This window comes from Polistes fuscatus, unplaced genomic scaffold, assembly GCF_010416935.1.
Source record: "Polistes fuscatus isolate 324 unplaced genomic scaffold, CU_Pfus_HIC Scaffold9, whole genome shotgun sequence".
Taxonomy (NCBI): Eukaryota; Metazoa; Arthropoda; class Insecta; order Hymenoptera; family Vespidae; genus Polistes; species Polistes fuscatus.
Genome location: NW_025113173.1, coordinates 3,049,044 through 3,076,093, shown reverse-complemented (window position 1 = coordinate 3,076,093; position 27,050 = coordinate 3,049,044). Strand labels below are relative to the sequence as shown.

Here is a 27,050-nt window from a genome sequence, read left to right as displayed (position 1 = left end):
GACATAATGAAATATTTTGCAAATACGAATATCGTGTTAAATATCATTTTTATTTATTTTTAAAGATGTTGTTGTCGTTAATTTTGTTTGTTCGATATGTTTTTAGATAATAGTTATTGTTTTTATTTGTTTAAACAAAGGATATGAAGGAATCATATTGTCATGCATGATGGGTATTTAATGAATGCAACGAAGAATAATATGACATTATTTAAGAGATTCTAAGAAGAAATAATAATTTGTTAATAATAAAGATATATTTACAATTATTGAATCTTTTCTACATAATTTACAATTGCCAGCTTCTAATGGCAGTGTTAACAACATATGAATTTTCCCTTTCGTGTTAAAATAAATTTCCGTGATATATATATATGCATATATATATTTATATATCCGCGCGATAAAGGGGGAATCACATTTATATTAAATTATATATCATATTTTGTCTAGTTAACATTTTGCAAAGAGAGAGACAGACAGACAGAGAGAGAGAAAGAGAGAGAGAAAAAAAAAGAGAGGTATATATTGAGCTGAATTTCTATGCAACGTTTTATTTAATAATAATTGTTATTAAAAGTTATGTAAAATAATGAATGAAACGATTGAATTTTTTTTTTTTTTTAGCCTTGAACGTAGACAAAAAGCAGTCAATTAAAAACTAAGATATTCGAAATGAGAGATATAATAATTTGGGACAATTAAAATAATATTGATGATTATTTAGTAAGACCAGGATAGCGATCAGCACAGTTTATCGAAAGTAAATGAAAAAAAGTTATAATATAAATATGACACACGTTTTTAACTTGCCTTACCCAAACAGCAACGCGGAACCATGCGTGTATAATTAACCTTTGACATTATTTACTAGACTTCTATTTTGGTACAATATACAGAGCGCAAGTATAATTTAATTAGTAACATGTATATTTATAACTAAAGCATAGCGACATGGACATACAACAAATACAATATTTTTCTCAATGGAACTTTTTACATTGTGGTGGTATATGCTTTAATGCATAATATGAATTAGTGCAACTAAAAGTACCTTTCTATGAAAAACAACATCCTTTTTATTGTTTGCGGATTGCTGTCAGAGTGTGTATACTGAGGTATGCGGTTACTAAAAATGTAAAAGTATAAAAACTTAATACAGTTATGAGAAGAGGTAGTCATTCCTGTTTGAGTGAAATAAAACTGTGCTTTCGAAGGGATCGAAGAAGAAAGATATATATACATATATCTTATCTATACATATTTGTTGTATATACATATATATATATATATACACTTATATGTGAATATATATACATGTATACATATGTATATAAATATATGTATATATACACATATGTATATATATATATTATAATGTGTGTGTATGTGTAAACGTTGATTTTTCGATTGTATTTGATCAGATAGTACAATTTGAACTAGACGGATTGAAAAATTTGAGAACACATTAGCATACTTTTATATTGATTTAAAGCCAAACGCAGCTGTGAACATAAATCATCTTTACTCGTAGAAATCACGAGTACCTAATAATCTTTTCGGGTACCCAAAAAATTAATTTCGGCTGCCTGTTACTCCTCTTTTCATTTCTTCTTCTTCTTTTTCTTTTTCTTCTTCTCCTTCTTCTTCTTCTTTTCTTTCTTATTTATATTTTTCTTCTTTATAATGCAACATACGACTTTTAATATCTAAGGTCACATCAAAAAACGTTCATTAAAACGTTCAAAGGAATTATTAGCTATACGTATTGCGATCGTCGTTGGTGGAAAATTGGAAGTATTAAAATAGTATTTATTTCCCAGGTACTTGTTTGATACGTGATCAAAGGGGAGTTTCAGGAAGCGATCCCTATCGATATCTAGCTAGCCAGTTAGCTAGCTAGTTAGCTAACTAGCCAGCTAATTACGAGCAAGGATAATTGTTCACAATGCCACATCCGAACTTGAAATTTAGCACGCATATCATTCGTATATACGACGGCTTGGGTACCACAGGCGTCAAAAGACAACCTTCACAGCACTGAAAAATTCCTTACTATTGACTAAAGAATAATAATCTTAATGAAAAAACTACTACCTTCGATTCGTTATCTTATAATATTAGATTAAATATTTATCTATTTAACAACTGTGATAAGACAATGTGGATGTGTGTGTGTGTATCCTTTGTTGTGTCTATGTGTGTCTGCTGTGATTGGATGTGTTGTTTATTTTATATATTAAATTAATATCAATATATATAATATATAAATATATATATATTTATATATATATATATTTATATATATATATTTATATTTATTTATTGTTTGTTTGTTAAATTTTCACGTACTCGTACTTGCATGCATACACGCGCGTATGTGCAGATCATAATGCACGACGCGTTTATATGCATTTCTATTTCTATTGTATATACGCGTGCACGCGTTTTTTAACGTGTGCGCCCGTGTCTTTAGTAATAATAATAATAATAATAATAATAATAATAATATAATAATAATAATAATAATAATAATAATAATAATAATAATAATAGTAATAATAATAGTAATAATAATAATAATAATAATAATAGCTAATCAATGTATAGGACCACATAAACCTTGCTCCGATAAATTTTATTAATTATTTATTTATTTTCTTTTTTTTTTGCAATGCATTTTGCTTCTTTTGTTGTCTAAACAAAAAAGTCTTTATTGCGTTATAACATACAATAGTAAAATATCTCATTCTTTGTGGTTATTCTCTTCCTCCACCTGTGTTGTTTGAAAAAAATAATTAAAAGAGAGAGATAATAGATAAACGACTAAAACTTAATATCAAAAAGAAAAAAAAAAAAGAAATTAAATTAAACGTGAAGATATTTTAAGTAGCTAATGATTTATTTGTTTATTTCGGTTTTTTTTATTTTTTATTTTTTATTATTATTTTTCTTTTCAGTAAGCAACAGAAATATATTTTTTATTTCATTAAACTATACAGAAAATATTATTATTATAATTACATATTTAACATGACTTATACTTTACAACATAATTGGAATGTGTTAACTAGTATTTACAGTACAATAGCCCTGCTATGTGCAAGTGTGAAAAATGCAGATTTTTGTAGGAAGTTTTAAACGATGTCCAGATATATAACCGTGCTTGTAACGAGCGTCATATAAGCACTCTCTCTTTCGTTCGCTTGCTCTCTTTCTACTTTTCTTATTTGTTTTTATTTAATTTTCTTTTTTTTTTTTTTCACAGACACACACATAAACACACAGATCCACTTATTCACTCACATCCACCCTCTCGTTCTACCCCTCCTCCCGCTCCCCCTTTTTCTATCCCCCTGTCCTAATATCTTTTTCTATTTCTCTCGGCTCGTATGTATTATCCCCGTGAACGTACATAGAATCATATACGTGATTCGACTATCACTTCAATTATGTTTATTCTTATATTGAATTCCTTGCAATGAGGCACGATCAACTTAGAGAGAAAAAGAAAGAAAGAGAAAGATAGAGAGAGAGAGAGAGAGAAAAAGAGAAAGAGAGATCTGATCTTTATTAGTTGTTGTTGTTGTTGTTGTTGTTATTACCATTAGAATTATTTATTCGTTCGAGTGTGAGCAAGGCTTCAGTGGTATGCTTAAAAATAATCGCATCTAAGTATTAGAAAAATAGCTTTTACTTATATTTTGACAAAGTTGCCTGTCCTTTGACCAATATTTTTGTTAACCACCCTTTTGTACTGTTTTCAAGGCATCTTGCTTACTGTTTCCCTGCGCTTGTACCACCAACAGGGGTAAATGTGTTTTTTCCATGGATACATCTCTAAAACTTCAACATCAAATATAGAAAATATATGTCATTATGTTTATATATATTTAGATACACTTTATAATACATATACTCTATGTATATATATTTATATGTAAAGTATGTACGTTTATACTTGATTTGTTTGCATAGGTATTTGAATTTTTTTTGATGAACCACGGCTACCCTAACTTGGTCCGACACCTAAGCCGAAGTTAGCTCATAATAGTAGGTACACTTTGAGGTCCACTTTTATTTTGTGTTAGTTAGTTTGTTTGTTTGTTTATTCATTCATTCGTTTATTTTGACAATTTATATCGTAGCGGGGACTCTACCAACGTTTTAAAAATATAGTACATACCAACGAATTATTATTTTACGGTAGAGTCGGCACACGAATCTATCGTCTCATTTCCTCTTGGCATGAAGCATCTCCATTAGAAGTGTTTGAGTTGGAGCACCACCATTACAATGCTTCTGGTAAAGATGGTCTTCTCCCCTACTCGCTACTACGTGAATTTCTGGTAATACTGCTAGCAGCTTATTAAACTTGTCCTGTTTATACAGAGAGAACAAAAGAAAGAGATATATATATATAATTGACAATTAAAATAAATCAATGAATCGATAGAAAAAAAAATATATTTACGATCGATTACAAATAAATATAAATGTTTCATCAAAGAACGTACCGGTATAGATGGATAACAAGTTAAGGTATAGTCCAAAAGAGCCTGCTGAACCTGTTCGTGACCTTCCTGTACGTGTTTTTTGTTAACCAGTCCGCGAACATCTGCATATATCGAAAATAATTGATTAATCGATCTGTTTTTCTTAGTCGATCATATTACAAATACATTTGTACATGTTTTAACATAGATTTTTAGAAGAATCAAATTGTACTTTTTCTCATTCTGATTATTGCAATTATAGAAATATAAGATAGAAGAACAAACAAAGGATAGTTTAGATTAATATCTTACCGTGATTAAGCAACATAAGGAATTTCATGCAAATGTAATCAGACAGGTCAAATTTGAGCTCCTGAAGTTTCGAGGATAAATCGTTGAAAAGATCTGCCAGGGAAGGAACTCCAAGTAGGCCTAGGCACAGGAGATCAAACTTTTGGCCATTATGAAGCGTGGTCTCATCGGGTAGATTATTGTGCAACCTCTGATGTACATGATCAAGCACCAACATATCCGACCAGGAGTGTTGCAGTAGTTTCATTTGGTCGTCGACCTGTTAAAATAATCCTTTGTCTATTTTTATCGTTTTAATGCGAAACGATCACTAAATATGAATTTGAATGAACTAATACATCGATACATTCGCGATATACTTATTATTATTTCACGATAATATGATTGCAAATTACGATTTGTAACGGTTCGTGAATTTGACAAAACAAAAAGAAATATTTAAAACGTTTCATTCGTAAATATAAATAACAAACGTGTGCAAATTTCAATGAAAAATAAAATCTCGAAATAATAAATAAAGTATGTAGGTACTTGTTATGAAATTTGAATGGAACTCGATGCAAGTTTGCTTACGTAGAGTGACAGTAACAACGATATATAATACACATTGGAATGGTGGTAACTGTGAAAAAATGTATCTATCGATGAATGCTATAATTGCTTTTCTTATCTCGCGAGAAACACATAGAGAGAAAGAGAAAGAAAGTATCACGTAGTATTACGTAGGACGTAGAATTTATCGCGTTTCGTATTACAAGCGAAAGAAGAGTATCGAGAGAATACATAATGAAAAAGAAAAAAAAAAGAATAATAACGACAAGTAAAAAAAAAATGGAAAGCGAAATCGGTATGAAAAATAGGTGCATATTGGGATCTCGATGACGACGTAATACGCAATCCTATATAATTAACATGGGCCTGCTGCTTTGGGGCAACCGCCATAACCCAGAAACGTATCTCGTTATGACCTAGATATGAGGCGATGCTTGAAATCATTCAGTGATTGTGCAATGCCGTTGGTTACCTCACATCCCCGCCGCTCGTAGAGTCGAGCGGGCCAGCAACGACGAGTTATTTATCGGTATAAGAACGGACCGACGACTTTTCCTCCAAGAGACTCTACGTCGTCGTACAAACGTTTCAAAAGTATTGACAAAAATTTGAAAAGATTGACTGGCCACAGTTTATTGTAAATAGGTTGAGACAGAGAGAGAGAGAGAGAAAGGGAAAGGAAATGAGGAGGAGGAGGAGGAGGAGGAGGAAGGAAGGAGGGTGGGGATGTAAGGAGGTTAGCGTTACGAGGAGGAAGAGTTAACTCACCTTGAGATCCTTGAAGAATACAGAGTTCCTGGCCCAATCGACCTGGGAGAAAAGATTCTGGTCGAGCACTTTGCACATTAGTTCGAACAAATCCACTTCACACTGATTGTACGTTTGCTTCTGCAAGAGCTCATAGAGGGACGTTTGCCACTCGCGGTCGTCGACCGTCTGCACGAAGTCTCTTATCAGCGGACTAGTTTTCAAGGGCGCGGTAGCAGCCGCGGAGGCCGGGGGCGGGCCGTGGGGTTGCGCCGACTGTTCGCCAAAGTTGAAGGCCACCGGACTGGGGGTGGTCGAATTAGCGGGCCAGAGTTTGCTATCGAGGCCAGGGGTGACGTTGTGCAGGTGATTAGCGGCGATGAGGTTATGCTGGGAGGAAGGGGCTATCAGTTGATGCTGTCCAGCTCCTCCGCCGCCACCCCCGCTGGCCCCGCCGCCAGCACCGCAGGCTCCGGCTCCCCCGGCACCGGCAGATTGCGTCGTCAGGAGGCTACCAGCGGCAGCGGCTACCGCAGCCGCCGCAGGTGACGGACTCGAATCCGGCGAGGATGTTAGACTCGAGACCTGAGGTATTTGGATCTCCTGCTTGATGTGCAGGAAAGGCGTTACGGTGGACGTGTAATTCGATGGATCCCCGAGACTGCCGCATATCGTTTGGAGCGCCAATTGCCGTTGCCTTATCATTTGCAGTTTCCGCGCTCTGTCTCTTTTGTACATGGGCCCGAATTTGTTTCTACCGCCTCTCATGCGGTCCTCCCGCACAGCTGTAACATCGATAAAACCATCAAATGGAAACGATTTAATCAAATTCATTATTATACGCAACACTTTGCCGACCTCTGACCCCGTCGTCGACGTCATCGTCGTTGTCGTCAACACCTCTTTCACCTCCTCCTCTCCTCCTCCTCCTTCTCCTTCTCCTCCTCCTCCACCTCCTCCTCATCCAACTCGCGTTTTGTAGGGCGAACACGCGGCGAAACCGGCAGCGTTGCCTATTTTCGTACGACGCGTTTGCTTTGCTCTATGTGTGTTCGTCGTCGTCGTCGTGTCGCAGTCGTCGTAGTCGTCGTAGTCGCGAACGCACGCTTATATTATACATAGGTAGCTCGCTCGCACACATACACACGCACACACACAAAGCATGTAGAGACGCGATCGACGTATATTCGCGCGATCCTCGAAAGTGAAAGGAGGTTGAATCGCGCCGCTAACCCGCCGCTAACCCGCCGTCCAACCACTTCTGTGTGTTGCTCCTTCTTCTTTCCCCGCCCTCTGCCCACCGCCACCACCACCACCCCCTCTCGGCCCTCCTTTCCTCGGCGTCACCCCTAGCTCGGTGTTCTCAGCAGCAGCCCCCGGGGCCGCGATCGACACCGCCAACGGGGTGGTGGGGTATGGGGGGCCCGCACGCGGTCTCTCGCGCTCTCTCATTCACTCTTTCACTCTTTCTTTCTTTCTTTCTTTCTTTTTCTCTTTCTCTTTCTCACTCACTCTTACTCTCCTTTCCTAAGCCCTCGGCGGCGTTGGTCGCGTTACGCATACCAGACCAAAGGCATGGCCCAGCAGCGTCAAGGTTCGCGTCTAAACTTGACATCTCTCCCCCTCCCCCTGTCCCCTACCCCTCCCTCTCCTCTTTCTTCCATTCCTTCTCCCACCTCTCTCCTCTCTACCCTCCTCATTCATTTCTTCTTCTTCTTCCCTTTTTTTTTTTTCTTTGACTTCGCACGTTTACTTTCCGATGCACCTATGCCCTTTATATCGCATACATTTACATATATATTCCCATTTGTATTTCAAACCTGTGTATACGGCGACACGTACCGATCGAATCTAAAATTATTATTCGATCGATATTTTATCCGACCGAAATATTTTCCCTTCAATTTTTCTCACATATTTATTGTATTTATTTATTTATTGTATTTATTTATATTTAAAAAAGCATTTATTTCGCGTTCGCGTTTCTTTTTAAGGTTGTCATACTTTTGAGTTTAATTATAGTTTCGAAACGACGTTATTACTCATCGCAAACTCGATAAGGTCTATAACATTATAGAAGAATAAGTACTAATAATTCGAATAATTATTGCATTTTGTTTTTATCGAGAGTATTATTTAACCGTTTTTACATATATTATTTTCGTGTGTTCTTGCGTTTGATGTTAATCGTAATGGTCGCTCGTTTTTATGATGGGTTTGCGTATTAAACAATATTCAGTAATTCAGTTCGCAGTTCGGTTAAGTTCGGTTCGAATGTTCCTATTGATTTCTTTTCCTTATTTCTTTTTTTTTAATGGAGACCTTCGAAAAACGATTTTATTATCGGTAACAAGAATACGTAGGAATTTATCATCTTCGATATGTGCCGTTTGCCAACTGTGCACACACAAAATAATAAAAAAAAAAAAGGAAAAAATAAGAAATAAAAAATAGAAAGAATGAAATGAAAGAATAAAGGCGAATTCGTGAAACTTCTTTGTAATTCGTGAATTTCGATAAGGATTTTACGATCGAACAATAATCATTTTTTTTTTCTTTGTTTTTCGTATTTTTGATAATAGGAGTCTATATATACGCTTGTTTTTCTTTTTTAATATTTAAAACAAATGTATTTATTTTACACGAATACAAGAGAGAGAGAGAGAGAGAGAGAGAAAGAGAGAAAGATAGTGAGAGCGAGAGAGATCAGATTGTTTCGTTCCAACACACATTTGATTCTCTCCGATTTGTGCACACGGAAATATTACGTAATTCATGGGAGTGTACGTTAACCGGAAAAGTTTGATTATCAGTCCATAGCGGATCTCGCGCTTCTTTTCTTCTCTCGCGATAAAATGCTTGTTCGAAAAACTAAATGAATTTGATGGAAACACAGAGAGTGTTGTTTTCAACGAAAAATTACCTACATTTCCACATCAAATGCAATCTTCATAACTATCGCTTAATAAAATGAGATTACAATAGAGATTATTTCGATTTACCGAGATACGACAAATATGATTGGTTGGATCTTACGAAAGAAGAGAACAGATAAAAGTAGATAGATTAATATGACAGATAAAAATGTGAAAAAAAGGGAAAGGAAAAATCTACCACTCGGCGATGAATATTTCGGATCTAGCAAATTCATAAAGAAAGACTCTATCTTTCTCGTAGAAATTAAGGGCCGGGTCACGTGAGGATCGTTAGCCAATGGGCCAGCCAATCGCACGCTGAGGAATTTTTGTTGTATCCCTTTGAGTGGAGAGAACGACCGTTAGAATGAAGTCATCGAATAGGTTGCGAAAGAACTTACGGAAAGAAATCAAAAGTCAAGAAACAAGGCGAAGAATAGTGTGTCGTTGAGATGAAAGTGGTGAAATTATTCGTAGAAATTTAGGAAGCCCAGAAGAAAGTGAAAGAGTAATACATTTGCTGGAATATCTTTTAATCGGATAAAAACTGATTGTCTGTTTCTTTTCAGTTTGGTCTAAGAAGAAGAAGAAGAAGATGATGAAGGAGAAAAAGAAGAATAAGAATAAGAAGAAGCAAGCAAGCGAGAAACCGAAAGGATAATTTCCACGCCTGGTCATCTAAATGGCAAATGTCCAATAAAGAAAATGACATGAAGAGTCGTGTCGCGTGATCAACAAAGTAATACGATTGATATAAGTCGATAGAAAAAGCGTGGAGAATTAATTTCATCTGAAATTATATTTAATTAAATATAGATCTAAGGAAATTTGCGGGGGGTGTGTGTGTGGACAAGGCAAGGTAAGGCAAGGCAAGGAAGGAAGAGTTGTCCCCCGCCGTCGTACACTTTTTCTTTCTCCAGAGTGAGAGAAAAAGTAAAGAAACCCGAAAGAAATATAAAAGGCTAGATGTAAAGAAGACGGCTGAGGAGGCTTCACTCAACGAGAAATATTACACAATCTGTGTGCTGTGTGCGCAGCTCGCCGCCTCAACCTTTCTCCCTCACCTCTCCGGAACTCAACGAGAAGGTAGGAGTTGAACAGGCAAGCAAGCAAGCAAGCAAGCAAGCAACCAAGCAACCAAGCTAGCAAGCAAGCAAGCAAGCTGGCTGGCAAGCTGGCTGGCTGGCAGCACACTGGCAGCAAGCGAGCAGGTATAACACCACGTCTTTCAACACGACACGACAATTATGAAATTCGTGAGTCCCTAAATGGAGACACGTCTGAAAGCTGTTTTGCACGTTGTGTTGTTTTGTCCCTCTTATAATATTTTAGAGAAACATCCATTGTTGTATCTTCTTCTTCTTCTTCTTTATTTCTTTTCCTAATGTTAGATAGAATTCGGATCAATAAATACTCAAACGAGAGAAATCGAGAGAGAGAGAGAGAGAGAGAGATATAACCCAATAGAATCTCGAGGAATTTAGCCATGTGGCAAACAGATGAAAGACTAGTTTGTATTTTTCCTATTGATTCCTTCGAAAAAAAAATGTACTTTTGGAAAGCGTAACGAAACGTTCTTCTTTTCTATCACAAACCCGATGAAAATATTTTAGGATCTTTTATTCCTTTCTTTTCTTTTTTTAAAAAGATACGGAAACATTAGGACGAACGAGAATATGTTTGTATTCGACATGATCGAAAAGACAGACACGGTTGTTGATTTTGTGAATAATAAATTTAAGGAATCGATCCTTCCTTCCTTCCTTCCTTCCTTCTACCCCTTAAGAAATTTTGCAGGCATGTGGTGCGTTTGTTCGTCCTACGGTGAAATAATCGTTTGTTTCTCGTCCAATAGAAAGTGAGAGAGAACAAAAGGTAACGAACTAAAGACGAAAGACTTTTGCCCCGTGGGCATAAAGCTGGAACGAAATGTCTTTACCTCGAATTTCCAGACGCGACACTTGCGCAAGTCTCTTTTTCTTGGGCTTGGGCTGTTCTACGTAGAACACAGTTCATGTTTTCAACTCCTGTCTGACTAGCGAACGCGTTACTACTTAAATCAAGGAGTTCAACTTACGAGATTAACTTTGTTTTAACATGAAACAGATTAATTCAAGATTATTCTTCATCGAGTACTAAAATAAAACGAAACGAAACGAAACGAAAACGAAAACGAATACTTTTAACGAAAATAAAAGAATTATCAGCTCGAAGTTTAATCAGTAAGTGATATATTAGAAAATTAGGAATCATAGAACAAAATAATATCGGTGGTGGTTTCATTTTTTAATCATTGAGAAATATAACGAAATATTATTAATAAATCTTTTTACCATTCGATAACTATGAGACAATGAATATTTTATTTTTTTTATCTATGCGGAGAACCTTAAACTACTATAAATAATTATTATGGTTTCATTTTTGAATCATTGAGAAATATAACGAAATATTATTAATAAATCTTGTTACCATTCGATAACTATGAGACAATGAATATTTTATTCTTTTTTTATCTATGTGGAGAACCTTAAACTACTATAAATAATTATTCTAGTTGTGTTTTTTTTTTCTTTTTCAAATTATTCACCGACGTTACGTTTGATTTACATATTTAAATAATTCCTAACGGTATTATCGTTTAATTTATTCCCATTATTCTAACAGTCTGGCTGTTAATAGTAGCAGTCAAACTGGAGCCGATAAAAATGTGCTCATTTAATATTATAGTTAGCGCGAACCTTGGTCAACGACGAAATACGCGATCATTATTCTCGTTTTCATGATATTTATACGATATGGGTTTCTTTTTAAACGAAGAAGAACAGGAGGATGTAATTTTTTGAATGAAAATCGATCGATCATTACCCTTTTTTTTATTCTTTCTTTCTTTCCTTCTTTCTTTTTATCTCCACTCTAAACAGCGTACTTAAACGAATCATTGCTTGGAAAAAAAAATAAAACGAATGTCCCTCTTCTTAGATCGAAATTAGATCGAAATTTGCACATCGGGGAAGAATAATAAGCCAAGAATTCGATTGTAACGAATATTGTCGACATTTTATTTAAGATAACAACGATTATCGCCGATTCTCTTTGGCAAGCATCGATATGTGAGTTTAAGAAATCGTTAAGATCGATAAATTGACGATGCGTTATCGTGTCTACTAATATTTGTTATTTGCCTTTACGATAAAAATGATTCTTTTAAAGTTTTCATTCAAACGGAATAAAAAAAGGAAAAAAAGGAAAAGGAAGAATGGAAGAGACAAATCGATGCTGCAACTAGGGTTGTTGTTGTTAGTTTCGCGAATAGTTTCGTTAAATAAAAAAACGAATTCTCTAAATTCTTTTACTTTCCGTTTAAATTACGGATAATTTAATTTAAAAGAAAAGAAGAAAAAAAGAAAAAAAAACGCACGCTATCGATGAAAAGAAACTGCACGAGATTAATTCCCGTTGGATGAATCGAGAGAAAAGAGCACGTGCGTGGATTTTTTTTATCAATGTTATGGAAAAAAAATGTTATAAACACGCGCACACACACACGCATACGGAGCATACAACACAGACACACGTACAAACAGACCTGGACACAACCCGAACGAAATTTTCTTCGCAATTCTCAGTTAGCCTAGAACTGTTTCCTTTCGTAAACGCTCGCAAGCAAGCAAGCATTCTGGAAACTTTCCGCGTTAGGCAATTCTATTTCCATTGGTAGAAACGCACCGTGGAAAACACGGCGTGCAAAGGCGGCAATTACGACAGCAACTCTTTCGAGATTCGCTTAATCGCTGGGCCTTCGGGGCCTAGACCTAGTTATATTTCAATTATAACGACGGCCGCGTACAAGCCAGATTGTTTTTTTCTTTTTCTTTCTTTATCTATTGTTCATTTTATTTTTATTTTATTTTATGCGTACGAACGAATTTTATAAAACGTGACCAGACAACCACCCACCCACCCCCGGGTCGGTTTATCGAAATTATCTCGTAAACAAACAAACAAACAAGAAAAAATAAGTTTATCTTCTTAAGGAATGGACAATGGCGCGCTAAAAGAAAGATTTTAAATATAAACTTTTATCTCAAAGTTAGACTCAAATATTATTATACAGCATCCAACGATATGTTAAAAAAGATTTGTCCGGCAAAATAATAATAGCACAGATTAATGGTTTATTATTACTCGAAATAATACACCTCGCGACTTCTCGATTGCGATATGTGGAAATAATAAATGAAAGTGAGAATAATTATCTTACGATTGCTTTTGGAAGAGAAAACGGTACGCTGTTAATAGAAATATATATTCCATTGTCCATAATTTATTGTATGTAATAAGGTTAAGTTCGAGCAAGGACGTATCGTATAATTATTCATAAATGATCAAAGTTCGTCAAAGAGAATCCGAAAATGACGGTGACTTTAACGACGACTTGACAGACCACGCGAGTTCCCGTAAAAATGTCCTCCGCGGATTCTTAGTCGCGTTGTGTAAGGGAACGGAAATTAGAAAGCTAGAAAATTGAACGTTCGATGCAACATTACGATTCCAAAAAGGATTGTCAGTAAACAAATATACAAATCATTCGTTAATTGTTAAGGTTTTTAACATAGAGATCATTTTTGACGATTTCTCGTATAGGTACATCGCGATTGAATTAAAATTAAAGGTAAACAAATAAATAATAAAGAATAGAAGAAACGAACGACACATTTTCCTGACCGAGCAAAGCATACGTTTTATCTGGCATAGATAATTGTGCAATAATTTTCGCGCTCGCTATTCTTCCAACTACAACCACCCACATTTGCAACGTTATTTATTCTCTCCTTCGGATATTTTCGTAATATTATTGTCGTATACGGTGTCGTTAATATTTATTTCGTTAGAGCATCGCAAAGTTAGTTCGATCGCGAATAAAATTACGACCCTAATCTATACGCCCTCATGATTTTTCCGTGCAACGCGAGACGAACGATTGTAAGATTTAAGAAAAGAGAAAGTTCGTCGAAAAACTTAACTAACAAAAATTTAACGGACGGATGTAAGAGAAGAAAAAATATGAAGGAGTTGACATCGCAAATACTTATGCAGTACATGTATAAAGAATAAAACGCGTAGTATGTTTCAAAGAAATGAAGAAAAGTAGTAAAAGATAACGAACTTTCTCTCTCGAATGAAATAGAAGAAGAACGGCCTGAAATCGAAACTCACCCTCAAGCTTCATGCCGACCTCGATACACTTTTGGAAGCGACAGTAGGGACACCGCTTCCTCTGCGTTTTGTCAATGTGACAGGATCTTTCGGCGACGCACGTATAGACTTTCTTGTTTTGGACGGTGCGCTTGAAGAAACCCTTGCAAGATTCACACGTAAGTAATCCGTAGTGATATCCGGAGACCTTATCGCCACAGACCGGGCAGAGTTCCTCGATAACGATGTCCTTGGTGTCGGGGAAATCGGAGGGGCAGGGTAGGGAGCCAGTCACGATTCCGACCCCGACCTGGGCCAAGCTGGGATGACAGAGGGTACCGGCGTGCACGGCAACGTTGCCGCTACTAGCCGAGGTCCCAGTAGTCGCGTTGCTGGCGGTGGGTCCAGGTCCGGTACTGCCGGGACCGTTGCCTCCACCAGCACTGCTAGCCGAGCTTGCGGTACTAGCACCGTAACCACTGGCTCCTCCACCGGCACCGGCACCACCACCTCCTCCACCACCACCACCACCACCACCACCGGCACTACCTTCGAGAACGGACGAGTTACCGGCACTTGGCACGTTGTTGTTGTTGTTGTTGTTGTTGTTGTTGCTGTTGTTGTTGTTGCTGGTGGTATTACCGTTGGTATTGCCGTTGCCCCCAGGTCCAGCTCCGTTGCTACTTCCAGTCCCTGTTGGCGAGAACAGACACGTGTATACCTTCTTGTTGCCGCAAAGCCCGCTCTCAAGGGCGGATGACGTGCCGCCACCGCCACCGCCACCGCCGCCGCCGCCACCACCACCACCGTTACCGACCCCGACCCCGACCCCGATCGCGCCGCCGCCACCACCCCCGCTACCGCCACTCCCGTTCCCGTTCCCACCACCACCACCACCGCCACCTCCTCCCCCTCCTCCTCCTCCACCCCCTGTCGGCGAGAACAGACAAGTGTAAACCTTCTTGCTACTGCACGGCGAATTATTGCGTTTAAAAAAACCCTTGCAGGATTCACAAGTGAGAAGACCGTATTGATATCCCGCCATCTTATCGCCGCACATCGGACATCGCTCCTCGAGGGCGGTCGCGTAAAAGAAAGCCGATTCGAATCCGGAGATGCCACCACCACCACCTTGTGATTGCGCTTGACTATGGCTGGATTGCAATTGTTGCGATTGTTGTTGCGAATGCGAATGCGAATGCGACTGCGCTTGTTGTTGTTGTTGTTGTTGTTGCTGCTGCTGCTGCTGATGTTGCGGATGTTGCGGATGTTGCTGTTGTTGATGTTGCTGTTGTTGATGTTGTTGGTGGTGACACATCGCGGATGGTGGACTCTGAGCGCAATTTCCATAAGGCGAGGAGCTGTATTGAGCTTGCGGCTGAGGTTGTTGTTGCTGTTGCTGTTGCGGTTGACCAGCGCTCGCTGCAGTTGGGGGACTACCCTGAGGACTTAGATGGAACGGTGACATATTCAGGGACATCAAACCCGAATGTTGCTCCATCTCCAATAACATATCACCCTTGCGCAAGGACCGCACGGAATAACGTTTTCGCGTAGCGGCGCATATAGTAAGATTATAGGAGGTGACCGTGATCTTTAGGAGAAACGGTCAAAGTTAGGGGAGGTGGACGATGCTCGTGAACGTCTCACTCGCGGCTCTTCGACGAACAGGGCGAGGATGATTGACAATGACGGTGTAACGACGACAGGGTTGCGGATCTAGGGAGAAATACACTTGGTTCCCCCCTTGTTCTCTTTCTTTCTTTCTTTTTGAAGTTATACTTCTTTTTTCTTTCTTTCTTTACTTTCTTCCCTTTTTCTAACGACGATCGCGTCGATAATTCTCGATCACCGAGTCACGTTAATTTTGCACGGCACAGCTTCACTCAAAAAATCATCGGGCATCGTGCAGTCCGTTTGGATAAAGGCCGAACTACGTCCGAGACATCGCCGCGATAAAGCAACGATGCAAGAACCACAAAGAGTTAGAATCTTCGTAGCTTTAAATTAACACCAGGTAGCGTGTAGCAGCACAAAACGAAAGGGAGCACCAGAGCACTATCACACTATCAAAGACTTTTTCCGTTGAGTATGAGGAAAACGGTACACCCAAAACAAACTACTACCACCACCAACATCCAACGCTACCCACCAGCAGCACGTAGCACCACCAAAAAGAGAAATTATATATATATATTTATTTATATATATTGTCGTTTATAATTTTCTTTCGCTCTCTTTTCCGTTTACTTTTTATCTCTCTAATTACTCTTTCCTCGTTTATTTCCCTTTCCTCGAAATATTTGTTTTCTTTCTCCGTCTTCTCACTGTAATCCAATAGATATCTCTCGTGCGAGGAACGCGCGCGTATCGAAGAAGAGGTAAGAAAGGGAGGTGGCGGTATCGCGGCACGTGTGCGTTTGGAATAATAGTACAAGTTTTCACCCCTCCTACTACTACTACTGAAAACGTAAAAATACTCAAACTAATATTATTATTAATATTAACACCGGCGATTCTACCCGGGTAATAATAATAGTCAATAGTACTTCAGAAATACAACGTTACGGCACTCGTTTACGGAAGAATTATAAACATTTGCGCGACGCGTTTAAACGATACAACTGAATAAGACTCTAAATATATATATACATATATAAATATATATATATAAGAAGAGAAAGAGAAAAAATAAAAGAGACAAATAGATAAAAAGGTATCTATATGTAAGTAAGAGTATAGAAAAGGCGCGGTAGGCGAAAAAGAAGGAAGGAAGGAGCTGTGCACCGCACCGGCACGACTTCTCAGTTCGGCTATCTGCGTGCGACTACTAGAGTTGTCTTCTCGCCTCGTTGCTTTCCCGAAGGGCTTGCCCTCCCCTCCCTTCTTTTGCTACTGCCTCCGTTGCCGTCGCCCTATCGTCGACGGCAGAGTAGGTAGGTAGTAGAGTAGGTAGAAGACATACACGAGTAGAGTCAAGAAAGAAAGAGAGAGAGAGAGACAGAGAGAGAGACAGAGAGAGAGAGAGACAGAGAGAGAGACAGAGAGAGAGAGAGAGAGAGGAGAGTAAAAGAGAAAGAAAGAGAAGAGAGGAGAGAGAAAAAGAGAGAGAGAGAGAGAACGTCTGAGAGCGGGGAGAGTGCCGGGCCGCAGCACCGCACCGTACCGCACCGCACCGTACCGCACCGCACAGTGCCGGTATACGCGTCACGTATATATCGTTGGCCAACGCGACAAGGAGCGGACACGATTATCGCACTCGCGATGTATTTCTCTCTTTCTCTCTTTTTCTCTCTCTTTCCCTCTTTCCTTCTCTCACTCTCACTCTCTTCTCTCCTACCCTCTGTTTTTCGTGTATAGCCACCGATAAGGATAGGAGCTTCTTCCTCGAATGAAATGTTTGGCGTGACACCAACAGGAATAGAAGGAGGAAAATTAGGAGGATACGTTGGAAACGGGAGAAGAATTACCTATCGAAGGTGTAAGAAGAAGGTAGAACAACAGCACACACTATTATTTTAGGTACGCGCGCGCGCAATGGAATGGACGGATGACTCTACACAGTAGTAACGGGTCGCGCACTATGTGTATGTCAGACTCCTTTGGCGTTTCGGTAGGTACAGAGAAGAAAACGCGCGCGTGTCCCTTTACCGACGAGCGGGACGGTGAGCGAACGCGAGCGAGCAAGACGGAGAATACATCGAGCCGAATAGTAGATAGGGACGGAGAGAACAGAAAGAAAGAGAGAGAGAGAGAGAGAACGAGGAGAGAGAGAGAAAATCGACAGTGGGGGGTGAAGGAGGAGGGAGTAATGGCGAGGAGGAGAAGAAGGAAGGGAGGAGGCACGTCGTCGTATATCCAACACAGCGCACGGCATAAGTGAAAGTGATTCAGCAGCAGCAGCGCATGCCACCGCGCGCGCGGCCAGGTGCCCGCCACCACCACCAACCCACCACCACCCTACCTTCTCCACCTCCACCTCACCACCACCACCACCACCAGCACTTTTTAACTGGTGCCGCCGCCGCCGTGTCGGAATGGAGGTGCCTCAGTACGTAGAGTACTGGCCCGGTGCTGCTGCTGCTGCTGATGCTGCCAGTGGTGGGAGGAGACAACGGTGGGCGAGACAACGGGGAGGGACGGAGGATTGGCGCGATCGAAGGGGGAGGACCGCCACCGCTCAGCTTAGCTGTTCCACGAGAGGGGATGACCTACTTACGGAACCAGGTCTATGTCGGCGGCAAAAGTATTGTCCACTCTCTGACCTACCGGTTCGCTCTTGCCCCTTTTCGTTCTGCGCCCTTCGCGTCTCTTTTTCTTTATCTCTTTTGCTACTACACTACTACTACTACTACTACTACTACTACTACTACTACTACTATTACTACTACTACTATACTACTATTACTATTCGATACCTTCCGACACGTATCACCAAAACGCATACGTACAAAAATATATAGCAGACATACAGAGCCACGTTACCCGATCATTTTTTTGTTGAGTAATTCTTCAACTATTTCACGAATACATCCTCTTATCGCGTGTTAGAAAACTTTGAAATGCGTGTGCCGTCTTTAAGATCGACGTGATTGTTTCCATAAAAGCCATCGCGATTTGTAGATAAGACGTCACGAAAAAAATACTATAAAAGAAGGGTGCTGGCTTTTTTTGGCAAGATGGAAGGAAAAAAAACAAAAGAGGAATTGATCAAGCGCAAGAGACAAGCTTTAAGAGACAGTAAAGATAGAGTCGGGAATGAGAAAAGCAAAAGCAAAGCATGTAGCAGAGAGAGAGAGAGAGAAAAAAAGAGAGAGAGAGAGAGACAGAAGTAAGGGACGACGAGTGTGTAAACGGGCTCGAAGCAAGCGCGTGGTAGGTTGCGAGACAACGGGCCGGGGCTGGGTCAACAGCAACGCCGTTGGCACTCCCCGACAGAGCCAGTGGCTCTCAGTGTGTGCGTATACGTTGTAGATGTACGAGGCAAAAGAGGTGGGGAGACCCACTGACCCAGTTCGCTGAGAACATGACGCAGCCGCGACTCGTTCGCTCGCTCGCTCGCTCGCTCCCTCTCGTTTCTCCTCTCCTCTTCATCCACCACCAACCACCACCTCTATTCCCTCCCCCTCAGACCCTCTCAGCACTATATTCCCTCTCTGCGGCGCTCTCGCTCACGTACATGCCGTAAGCACACGCACGCTGTCACTGACGCCCACCATCGCATTTAACTCGCGCATACTACACCAACTCTCGTTGCGTTGCTATCTCTCTCTCTCTCTCTCTTTCTCTTTATTTGTATGTGGACACGCGTTTCTCTCTCTCTCTCTTTCTTTCCTTTTCGCAATTAATGCCATGCGCCCTCCTTTCTCGCCCTTCCTTCTTTCCTTCCTTCCTTCCTTCTTTCCTTCTTTCTTTCTTTCCTTTTTCTTCCTGTCTCTTCCTTTTCAACCCTTCCAAGATGGTTCTTGCAATTGTAGCCATTTTGTCTTCTCCGTCCCTTTATTTTTCTTTCGTTTAACTTTGAATCGTCGTTTCTCGTATGCCGCATAATGGTGCACGCAACGTACACACAAGTACACCTATTTATTACTCGTCATCCATGAATGCACGCGCAAAGTGCGTGTCGTCATCATCCCTGTTGGTCGCGTGTACGAATGCATGCCAGAAATGATGTTTTCGTTAAAAGAACGAAGTCTCGAGTTTGTCGAAATAGATTTTTGAAGATCGATCAAATTATGCATGTAGGTTGTATTTTGATTTTTTCTTTTGCCAGTTTCTTACATTACAATAAATGAATCAATCTATCGATCGATACCATCGATCGAAAGAATGAAAATACGAGTGACCAATCGCGAACGGAGGAAAGATATGAAAGTAGGGGAAGTCCCTTTGTTCGGACCGATACGCGAAGAAAATACGAATTCTACGAATACGAAATACCTGTGGACTGGATTTTATTTTGACCGTGGGTTTCTTACAAGACGATGATATTTACCGCAGGTAAAAAGTACCGGCGAAAAATGGCGACCGATTGGCGGTGGCGGCGCTGCTTACTGATTGTGAACGAGCCAATGTGGGGGAGGGGTTTCGAGACGAAAACGAAAGGAATACGATCGGAACGTACGAAAGGGACGACGGAAGAAGGAACGAAAGAAAGTGAAAGCCATGACCCAGAAACGCAAAGCATCGAAGGCTCTTCGTCGCGTTGTCGTATTTTATATCGTTGTATTTCAGAAAAGAATCATTCGAATTGATCGAGAATAATCTAAGAATGATCTATCCAGTTCTTATATCTTTCTCACCCATTTGACGACAAATACGACGATTATTCGAAAATGTTCACTCCAATAAGTTCTATTATTATTATTATTATTACTACTACTACTACTACCACTATTTCTTCTTCTTCTGCTCTAAGAAATATGACGAATAGCGATCAATAAAAAATCAAAGACACAAAGTCCCGCGTTGTTCGACCCATACTTTGGTCAGTTATATTTTTTTTTAACAACACACATAAGCGATAGACGCCGGTATTCCGCGCTACTGGCCGACAACGATGATACGCTCGCAGAAACTCGCGATAACGATATGTATATATATATATATATATACGTATGTCCGATATATACGACAGTAGTAGTAGCATGAGCTCGTAAAACTACCAACGAACACTTCTTGCCCGTATGGACAGAAATTATGCGAACATTATCGGAGTTACTCTATTTCTGGGTCGATTAGTATTTTACCTATCCTCATTCTACCAACTTCAAACATATCTTTCCTCCATCTTGTTTATTACTTATCCAACTATAAGAATAACATTTTATCCCTCGTCCTAGAAAATGTTTATCATCCCTTAAAAAGTACCCACCCTCCTCCCCCTCGACAAATCCTGTTAAACCCTAAAAGCATCGATGCTATTATCATCATCGAGACACATTTCCCTCTCGTTCTTTTTGTTTTATTTTATTTTATTTTGTTTTATTTTATTTTATTTTATTTTTTATAACGCAACTCGAGGTACAGGTGCAATATCTATAACTTGTAATATTCAACGTAAAGTATAAAAGCGTGCTCTCTCCCTACCCCCGTAACACTCCTCCATCCTCCCCTTGCCTCCCCCCGTCCCCCTCTTGCCATCACCACCGCCACCCTCCCGTCGTCTTCGTTGCTCACCCCCACCCCCTCTTTCTCTCTTCCAACAGCGCGTCTCGCTGTGTGAAGTGTGCCAAGGCCTACCCCACTCTGTAATCCCATTTTCGAAACTAAAAGTAAAATCTAACTCATTGTACGATTACACGTACTTTCTGTGTTGCTGTGATATATATATATATATATATAGATGTGTGTGTGTGTGTGTGTGTATGTATAATACGTATACTAATAATAATAATAATAATAATAATAATAATAATAATATATATAGAGATTTTTGTATCAACGAGAGTATTATACTTAAATATTTCAAAAGTCTTGCGAATTCTATTCCTTACTTTATTTTATCCACATAATAGTTTGTTTAACGATTTCATAGTCGAAGTTTTTCTCTTAGTCGATTGAAAACTATTGCGTTAGAATGTCAAAATTGCGCACACACACACAAACACACACACATATATATATATATATTATTTTGAAAAAAAGAAATGATCGTTAAATATGTAAGGAAAAAATGTAAATAATTGTCCCAACAACATTTCGTTTCTCGCAATAATTCGACTTCGCGAACGAATTTATTTCAAAATAAAATTATTTTTCTTGGCATGCAGCACAAATCGACCTACCTACCCTTCGAATCACTATGATCACATTTATTTCGCTAACACGGTGATAGACATTTCAAATAAAAGATAGAAAAGAAAGAAAGAAAGAAAGAAAGAATCGTTTCTACAAAGAAAAAGAAAAAGAAGCGACAGAAAAATAAATTAAAAAAAAAAATCAAAAAACACAACTACTATTAATTGTATAAACAAAATAAAACTATATAATATTTCGTGTTACGTTAAGCCACCTCTATTAAGAGTTTTCGAAACGTAGGATACGTCACAGGTAAAAATATAACCGACTTTTAAATAAAACTGTAGAAAAAGAGAGGCGAGGGGTACAGAGGGGGGTGGAGGAGGGGGAGGCATCAGAAAAAAAAGAGAGAAAAATAAAGAAAGAGAGAAAAATAAAGATAGAGAGAGTGAGAGAGAGAGATATTGAATCAGAAAAAAGAGAAACATGTAGGACAGTACCATCCAGAAAACGTAAAGTGCCGTTTTACAGGTCAGTTCGCGCGTCCTTGACACAGATACCCACATCGCGAGTTTCATCGATGTGTGTGTATCTTTCTGCGTTACATATTCTACTTCGTTGCCATACGTCGTGTATTATGCATGTATGTATGTTTTTATGCGTGTATGTGTTACCTATTACTACTACTACTACTACTATTACAACGACGACAACGACGACAACGACGATGATGATAATGATGATGATGATGATGATGATGATGATGATGATGATGATGATGATGATGATGATGATATCCCTATATACGATTGTAAAAAGAGTGAGAGAGAAAGAGAGAGAGAGAGAGAGAGAGAGAGAGAGAGAGAGATTATTCTAGAGATGTGGATGCTGTATTAGAGTATAGACAAGAGTAGGTATTAAAATGTTGTATTGGACGATGATGCAGTTGTTAAGCGTACGATCATAATGCATCCATACTAGATTTTCTTCCATGAATTAATTTCCATTGGGTTAGCTTAACGTTTGGAAATATTTTAAAGAAATAAAAGGAAGATATATAAAAGTGAAAAAATAAAGGAAAAGAAAAAAAAGAAAAAGAAAAAAGAAGAAGAAGAATTAAGAATAAGTAAGAAAAAAATAGCAGGGAATAGGAAGAAACGATTGGAAGAAAAATGTGTATGCGTTAGAATAGCTGAAAAAATGTGTAAAGAAGATGTGCCTGAAATTGAAGGGAAATTCATCTTCTTTCACGTCAACTTTCATGATTTTCGAAGAGAATTAAAAAGAGAAATCTCTTTATTTTTTGAATAGAAAAACTTGACGATGTCGCATCAACGAAAGAGACATTTTTCTTCTCTGTTGGATACACAGCTCGTAGATAATAGCAATTGTAAATATTGAAAGATATAAAAAGGTACCGTGACATAACTGTTAGACATAACTGAACTTCGACATGGGTGGTTGGTATTTCAATCCCTGTCACGGCTCGTGCCGATTTTCTTCGAACGGTTCGAATGGAAAGAAAAAGAAAAAGAAGAAGAAGAAGGAAGAATCTTCTGTAATTTTCTCTTTCATCGTATAAGAGAAAACAGTTAAGGTTACCTACGTCTGTTAATTTTTTTCTCGTTTCTTTCCCTTTGTGTCTGGATAAAAGGGCCGAACTAGTACTTCGATTCTTTTGAAGCGTTAGAATCACTCTCGGAAATATTTCTCTTTATAGTTTTTCCTTCGAGACAAAGTGTATACAAAAAAATAAAAGAAAAAAAAAAGAAAAAGATATAAAATAGAAAGAAAACAAATAAAGGAAATACATCCGAGCTCGGGTGGATTTAACATCCACCCCCTTTTTTTTCTTTTTTTCAATATATAAAAACAAATTCCAACAAAAAATAAATCTTACCATAATAGCAATAAATGTAGAATTATTTTCTTTACGGGTATAACTACAAATATTTAGACACCGTAGAATTTGTATTTCGATTAAAATAATACTTTTGATATTTAATAAGAGAGAAACAAAATCTTTCTTAAATAATTTAACGTTTCAATATACGAATAAATGTTCGATTTGATATAGCAACTGAAAAATATAACGACTTTCTTAAATCGTTTTACTTTGAAATTCAAAATTAAAAAAAAAATAACAATGATTGTTTATAAACAGAAATAAATTTCTACAATTATTATTATTAATTCCTGTAAAGTTTATATTGTATTTACGATTATTCGTAAAATCCGTTAAACAAAACATAACACGTAACGAAAGTAATATCAAATTTCAAAATATTCGAATTCGTGAATTTTCGTAACGTCAATGTAATCAACTAACCACCGCATTTCTGTATTTATCCTTGTTACGAAGAAAATTTACAATGTCACGTAATAAAAAAAAGAAATGTTTACGGTGTCCGAATATAAAAATAATTGAAATGGCGTATTAGAAAGAAAAATGTGACTTGTAGAATCGATCGATCGTTCGATCGATCGGTTACATTTATTTTCTTCATCTTGATCGTTTCTTCCAGAACGGAACAATCCTTAAGACTATCAAGGTTGAAAGAAAAGTAAGCTTCGTTCGGTATCACGTTAAACGGGATGAAACCCAAGGTCGGAAAGCAAATCGGCTACGTGTGTCTTCGAAAGGTAAGGCCAATAATAATGATCGTTGGTGCTTGGTAATGAGCGGTAATTTATGAGAGAAATAATTCCGGTGGAGTTGGATTGAAACGAGACACCCGTACTAATATTACTCCTTATAGACGGAACAAGATAAAAAGAAAAACAGGGAGAGAGAGAGAGAGGGAAGGAGGGAGAGAGACTTTTTATTCTGTCACACATACACGATTTATTTCTATTTTTCTTTTAGAATTTTAATCTCTCTCACACGTATATATACATACAAACATATATATATATATAATATAAAAAAATAATATAAAATAATACAGGTCTTCGTGGCTCAAGTGGTAGAGCGTTCTTTTGGTATGCGAAAGATCCTGGGTTCGAATCCCGGACCTCTCGATTTTCTTAAACAACTATAATTATAAAAAATATAATATAAACATATATATATATATATATATATATATATATATATATATGTTTGTATGTATATAAACTGTTACCGTTGTTACACCATTCGGTTGAAGTGATTCGACAGTGAAAGTCTTTCACTGTTGTGTATTTCTTGGTAAAGAAAGAGAAAAAGAGAAAGAGAAAGACACACGTACCTATACATATCAAAGGCACGCGTAGTGACGTACCTATATATATCTTTCTCTTTCTCTTACTTCAAAGCCGGTTGTGAGGAGGCCTGCCGACACAACACGTCACGCGCGGAAAGTGGCTCATCCGCTTTTACTTTCCACCGGCAGCTTTCATTAGCAATGGTACTAGTTACGCCCGTTACGTTAAGCGATTACGAGATGGAGATACGAACGTGCGCTGGTCTCTCCAGTTGTTGCTGTAAGCGTGACTCGTGTAACACTTCAGAGACTTTTTCTCTTTCTCATTCTATCATGGAAGAACATTCACACTGGCCCTTTCTCTATTTATTCTTTCTCACTTTCCTTTTCTCGTATTCCTTTACTTGCTATTTTTTCTTGGTCAATATTTATATGTATGTATGTATGTATGTATATGTATATAGGTATGCATGTATGTACATCGTAGGATGATGATGATGATGATGATACGCTGTACAAGAACTTGGCCGTTTGATGAAATAATGAAATTACGCTAGACCATGCTGCACACGGGTGTACGTCCCACTCGCGTAACAAGATTTACGATCTAATATGTACCACTTTCTAGGTCACTTGCTTGAAAACGATCGCAACAGTAATCATCACCCTCTCTCAATTTTGGGTAACGATATTTAGTAGGGAATATGACGAACAAGAGGAAACATTAATAACAACGGAAACAGTAACATCAATACAAGCATCAGCACCAGCAGCAGGAGGAGGAGTATCATAATGAACACTACTAGCCTAGGGATTGGATTCAGGTCAAGTTGAAGAGTTCAAAGTGCTGCTGGTGTATAAAAGACGGTGGTCAGGATGAGGTCAGTCGCGTGGTTGTTGGTTCGTTTATAGCTCATCCGATGATGACGATGATGAGAAAAGGGAAGACACATTAGAACATTGATTATTGTAACCATAACAACGAGGCGGCTTGTCTCTTCACTGTTGATGCGAAAGAAAGGTAATACGCGACACCTAATAAGGGAGCAAGAACGACGATAAAGACGATGACGAGAAATTAAGATTACCGTGTAGCGAAAGGGATGTGTGTAAGAGCAAATACAAAGAGAAAAAAAGAGAGATAGAAAAGAAAAAAAAAAGAGGGAGCAACTATGACGTCCCTGAAACTTTCGTCGGTTTAATCGTATGATTAATAAACGCTTTATCAAAGGTGATAACGCCGATGATAACGATATGTAGGTCAGTTTGATATAAGTGACCCGATTTCTCTCTCTCTTTCTCTCTCTCTCTCTCTGTCTCTCACTGACTGACTGACTTTACAATATACGTTAGGAAGTTATGAGCTCGAGCAGCACTCTTTCATTTTTACCAGACGAGCCTAAGTGCTTCCAACCATCCTTATACTTGTTTTTTATTTTTTCTCGCATCCTCGAGATACTCGCAGACCTACAAACATGCATACGTACACGATTAACTTGGAAAATTACAAGAACTCATTACTAATGATACATTAGTCTATAATATCAATTAACATTCCCCAGATCCATAACCCATTAATTATTACTATCCCTTATCAATAACCGGAAGATTCCTATTGTAAGATATCGTTTAAATTGAATTAGCAGAGTTCTTGGAACGATGCTAACAGACGATATAGGGTGGTCATCGACGAATGTGTAGAAAGCTTTCTAGTAGGATTAAAGGGATATAGTGTAAGTACGAATAGGAGGGAAGGTGCACGTTGTGTGTGCGCTCACTCGCGCTGGAGTAAAGTCTCTCAGTTTTCTCGTTGACCCAGTTACCCAGTACACTTGACCGCACTTCGCGCACTCTCCCTCTCCCCCTCCCTCTGTGCTCGACTCCATTCGCTTTAGCACGGATCC

At 38.6% G+C, this 27,050-nt stretch overlaps 2 protein-coding genes and 1 long non-coding RNA gene across 8 annotated transcripts in view; 1 reads left to right on the top strand and 2 right to left on the bottom strand.

Moving 5' to 3' along the window:
* Positions 1-1,653: 1,653 nt before the first annotated feature.
* LOC122525557 (nuclear hormone receptor FTZ-F1) lies at positions 1,654-15,839 on the bottom strand. Of its 2 annotated transcripts, XM_043648427.1 has the most exons (6): positions 14,243-15,839; positions 6,129-6,892; positions 4,809-5,067; positions 4,518-4,618; positions 4,187-4,380; positions 1,654-3,846 (listed from the first exon to the last, which is right to left on the bottom strand). In XM_043648427.1, exons 1-5 carry the CDS (start codon positions 15,732-15,734, stop codon positions 4,234-4,236), a joined length of 2,763 nt encoding a protein of 920 aa, XP_043504362.1. In that variant the 5' UTR covers positions 15,735-15,839; the 3' UTR covers positions 1,654-3,846; positions 4,187-4,233. The 2 variants fall into 2 exon arrangements, with proteins under 2 accessions (XP_043504362.1, XP_043504361.1); XM_043648426.1 differs by having other exon boundaries at positions 1,654-4,380.
* The window catches only part of LOC122525602 (mitochondrial distribution and morphology protein 34-like), a 27,360-nt gene continuing 16,146 nt past the window's right edge, over positions 15,837-27,050 (bottom strand). The window contains exons 1-2 of one of the 5 annotated variants that reach the window (XR_006305825.1): positions 17,692-17,777; positions 16,472-16,548 (exon numbers count right to left, since the gene is read on the bottom strand). Coding sequence is in view for 4 of the 5 variants with exons in the window: in XM_043648521.1 (XP_043504456.1) it covers positions 16,502-16,683 (182 nt within the window). In the remaining variant the exon portion in view is untranslated. Of the gene's footprint in view, positions 15,941-16,035; positions 16,684-17,691; positions 17,778-27,050 lie in introns of those variants that run through there. The other 4 variants (XM_043648523.1, XM_043648521.1, XM_043648522.1 and 1 more) reach the window with 4 other exon arrangements.
* LOC122525623 lies at positions 18,363-20,681 on the top strand. Its single transcript, XR_006305836.1, has 2 exons — positions 18,363-18,448; positions 20,222-20,681. It is a non-coding gene; the product is annotated as an uncharacterized LOC122525623 (long non-coding RNA).